Consider the following 3997-nt stretch of genomic DNA (forward strand, 5'->3'; position numbering starts at 1 on the left):
CGCAGTACCGATACTGTACCGGTAAAATTGATTAGGTACAGGTCCAAAATACCTAATCCCTCAGTACCGGTACTGTACCTAAACAATTTCACACCAATTTTATGCCTATTTGTGACCTCAAATGTGTAAATAGCTGGTTAACAATGGGTCCCTGTGTAAGGACAGTGTGTTCATGAAAACAAAAACATATATATAGCCTATATTTTATCTGAACATTCGCCATAAACAAAGAATAAACCTTAACTATCAAGTTTATTTATGTTTTTTTTGTTATTGAAGGAGTTCAGAAGAGCATATAAATTGGTCGAATTGTTCAGGTACAGGTTCAGGTCCGGACCTGTACCTAAACCTGTGTACCTGTACCTGTACCTGTACCTAAAATTTGTTTAGGTACACAGCTCTAGATCATATACATCAATCTTAAATCCTTGTATTCAAGTTTATGCTTCATTTAGTGTTACATTATGTACTTAATAATGGTAGGTTTTAGAAGACTTTAGCGATGTCGCCATACTGTTGTTTTGCCAATAAAATACTTCTCATTACAAGTGTTGACACAAAATGCTACATTGTCATTAAACAAAATAAAAATACAGGAAAATAAAAAATTCGGGACCAAATGTTTGCTTGTGGACAAATAATTCACCCCATTTACTGAAGAAACAATAATAAATGCTTCTAAAAATGCATTAAATGATGTTTCAGAGAGGTTGAAATTTAGATAAAATTTTATAGCCTTAACAGCCAGCGGTCCATTAAAAAAAGGCTAGGGTTGGGGGTTTTGGCCAGCGGTCCATTAAAAAAAGGCTAGGGTTGGGGGTTTTGGCCAGCGGTCCATTAAAAAAAGGCTAGGGTTGGGGGTTTTGGCCAGCGGTCCATTAAAAAAAGGCTAGGGTTGGGGGTTTTGATACAATCACCGGGAAACACACTTTCCCTAGGTCTAAGTCCAATATCTTGTAGTGGAAACTACAGTTCAGGGCTTGAAATTCATTTTTGGGAATAAGTGCACTGGTGAACCTAAAAAATTGGGTGGACAAAAAATATTTGGGGTGCACCATATAAAATAAAATAACTACACAATGTAGATGTAAATTGTCAGCAATAACTAATTATGTTTCATTTCCATTCCAAGAAAAGTACTACATCAATGATTTTATTATTTTTCTGACTCTTAGATGTTAAGAATATGCTGTATACTATACATCTAACACCTTTACATGATTTTTAGGTAAACCTACAAAAATATTATTAAGGTGCACTGGTGGGTGCACAGCTCCAAATTTGGGTGCACTAGGCACCCAGTACTTCGAGCCCTGCAGTTGAAACCTGCATCATGACAGATGAGGCCACACCAATTTAATTTCTTGGTTAACAGGTTTTTCTAGAAAAATAATGGAGCGGGTGGGCAAAAAAAATAATAAAATAAAAACAGGCCTAGGCATCCTATTATGGCCCAAAATGGTATTATACTGAGCCATGAAGTCAACACACCAGGCTGGTCCAAAATTTAAACAATGAATTTTGAACTTTTAATGATACCATTGCATTGAAAGATGGAATAACTGTAACAACTAGGAAGAAAAGGACTGTTTTCAACTGTTCAGGGCAAAATATGAGCATTTTGCAGTCGATTCTGAATTTTTATTTTTATTTGCAAATCAGAAAAAAATGAAGCGGGCGAATTCGTTAACCAAGAAATCAAATTGGTGTGGCCTGAACGTACAAGAAAAGTGTTTCCCATTGCTGTGGCTTACACAGTATAGACTACTGTGTAATACTCAGCCTGGCAACTTTGAAGGTGCAGGCCTTTCAGAACTGTACACTCATCACGACATGCATCTCACGGGATGTTGTAGTAGTAAACAAATAATCTTTTGTCCCGTGTAAGCGAGATCTTAATCTTCACTGTGGCAGCAAGTGGGATGGGCAAAAGACAATCGATGATTTGATAACAGTAATGAATTGATAAATTCACAGATTTGGAGTCACCTTGAAAAATGTGAACATAAAAGTACCTTGAAAAAATCCAGACTAACAGAACTTCATGAAACCCTTTGTTTTTCTTTCTGTAGTCATGCATGCATGACACTGACATGAACTTGGTCTGAGTGGCTCTAAATAGCTTCAGGGTAAACATAGTTTTACAGACAGGGCTCGAAATTCATTTTTGGGAATAGGTGCACTGGTGCACCCAACCTAAAAAATTGGGTGCACAAAAAATTTTTGGGGTACACCATATAAAATAAAATAACTAGAATGTCAGCAATAACTCATGTTTCACATCTAAAGAAAAGTACTGCAACATTGATTTTATTTTTCTGACATTCAGATGATGATTCTATTATTTTTCTCACACTCATCTTTTCATGTTACGTAAACCTATGAAAATATTTAGGTGTGCTGGTGCACTTACAGTAAAAAATTGGGTGCACAGCTCCAAATTTGGGTGCACTAAGGTGCACATGCACCCAGTATTTCGAGCCCTGTACAGGTGTACAAAACATGTACATACACGTCCTTTCTTTCTTGGAATTTCCGTGGGTCTGGACTTCACTGAGTTCTGCACAAGACTACACTGAGGAGCATCGTTGAAACTCGAAGTGGTGCGAACGTATCAGGGATTTCATGGACTTTTGGATAACAGCAGAGGTGGTGGAACAAGACTGAACTGGAACGGTTGGTTGTACATTTTCTTGTCACTCTTTCTTGGAATTCTTCAGAAGCAAAGCTGAAATTCAAACGTGGAAGGGAACTAGGAAGTTCGAGACTGCATGGACACAAATGTACAGACAAGATTGAACTGAAACGGTTGACTGGATATTTGAACTCACTCCCTCTCAGAATTCTTCCCCAGACAACACTGTCACAAGTCACAGTCAACAAGAACAAGCAGCTGGCATAAACACTATGGAAACTCAGGAAGAACCAAGCGACCAAGAAGGCAGTCGACTGTGGCAGACACTCCGTGCCGGATTTGGGGTGACCTTGGTTCTCGTCTGTACGATTTTCTTCGCTCTAGCCGGAGACTTCATGAAGCTAAGTAATGCCGGAGGTTTCTCCTCTTTCCAGATCATTTTTCTGAACCGTACCACCGTCTTCGCGTTCAACCTCATCCTTTTTGCGTATGTACGACCTAGTTTGTTAGGAGAAACACGAAAGCAAACCGGAATGCTCGTCATAATGGGGGTGGGGAGCAACATTGCCACCATTTTGTTAATGTTCTCTATCATTTACGTGTCTCCCGGACAAGCGTATAGCATTATACGCGGGTTAGGACCTGTGTTTACGACCATAATGGCACTGGTGTTCTTAAAAGAGACCGTTGCAATTGTTAACCTGTGTGGGATTGTTATATGTATAGTTGGGGTTGTGTTAGTGGCTGTGGGAATGCAGGAGAGAGAGACGCTCTCCGACGAACCATCAGAAATCGCCCGGTCGATCCTTCTACCGTTGTTCGCGTCACTGAGTCTCTCCGCAATGATGGTCCTTGGACGTTCGCTACTGCGTCACACCGTGCACTTGTTCACGGTCGTGTTTTACATCCAAGGCATCGGGGTAATCATACTCTTACCCTTGATGCTGATTTTCGAAAACCCAGTCTGGAAGCTCGACTCCCAAACGTGGGCGTACGCGTTCGCTCACGCCGGTAGTTACAGCGCCGGCCTGTTTTCTCTCTACACAGGGTTAAAGTTAGAAAAGGCGGGGATCGTGCAAGCGCTAGAAAACGGGGTGATTCCCTTTTCTTTGCTGTTTGACTACGTGTTGTTGAAAAAGGAACCAACATACATGGAGGTTGGGGGAGGGGGGCTAGTGTTGGTGGGGTCCATCATTGTTGGGACGTACACATGGTGGCTGAACAGGCAGGAGGAACGAAGGAAAAAACTGCAGAACGAACTCAACTTTGGGGACAAAAAAAGCTATACAATGGGAGTCTCAGAAGAGAACTTATCAGGGAAAACATCATATAAAAAATAATCTCTTTCTCTTCTTCTCAAAT

The 3997-nt window shown here is 40.5% G+C and overlaps 1 protein-coding gene across 1 annotated transcript; it reads left to right on the forward strand.

Annotated features, from left to right (window-relative positions):
- Nucleotides 1–2373: 2373 nt before the first annotated feature.
- LOC109483087 (solute carrier family 35 member G1-like) lies at nucleotides 2374–3997 on the forward strand. The gene has a single exon (XM_019786075.1). The coding sequence runs from the start codon at nucleotides 2908–2910 to the stop codon at nucleotides 3973–3975; it is 1068 nt and encodes a 355-aa protein (XP_019641634.1). The 5' UTR covers nucleotides 2374–2907; the 3' UTR covers nucleotides 3976–3997.

Source organism: Branchiostoma belcheri, unplaced genomic scaffold (assembly GCF_001625305.1).
Source record: "Branchiostoma belcheri isolate BF01 breed outbred unplaced genomic scaffold, Haploidv18h27 scaffold62, whole genome shotgun sequence".
Lineage (NCBI taxonomy): Eukaryota > Metazoa > Chordata > Leptocardii > Amphioxiformes > Branchiostomatidae > Branchiostoma > Branchiostoma belcheri.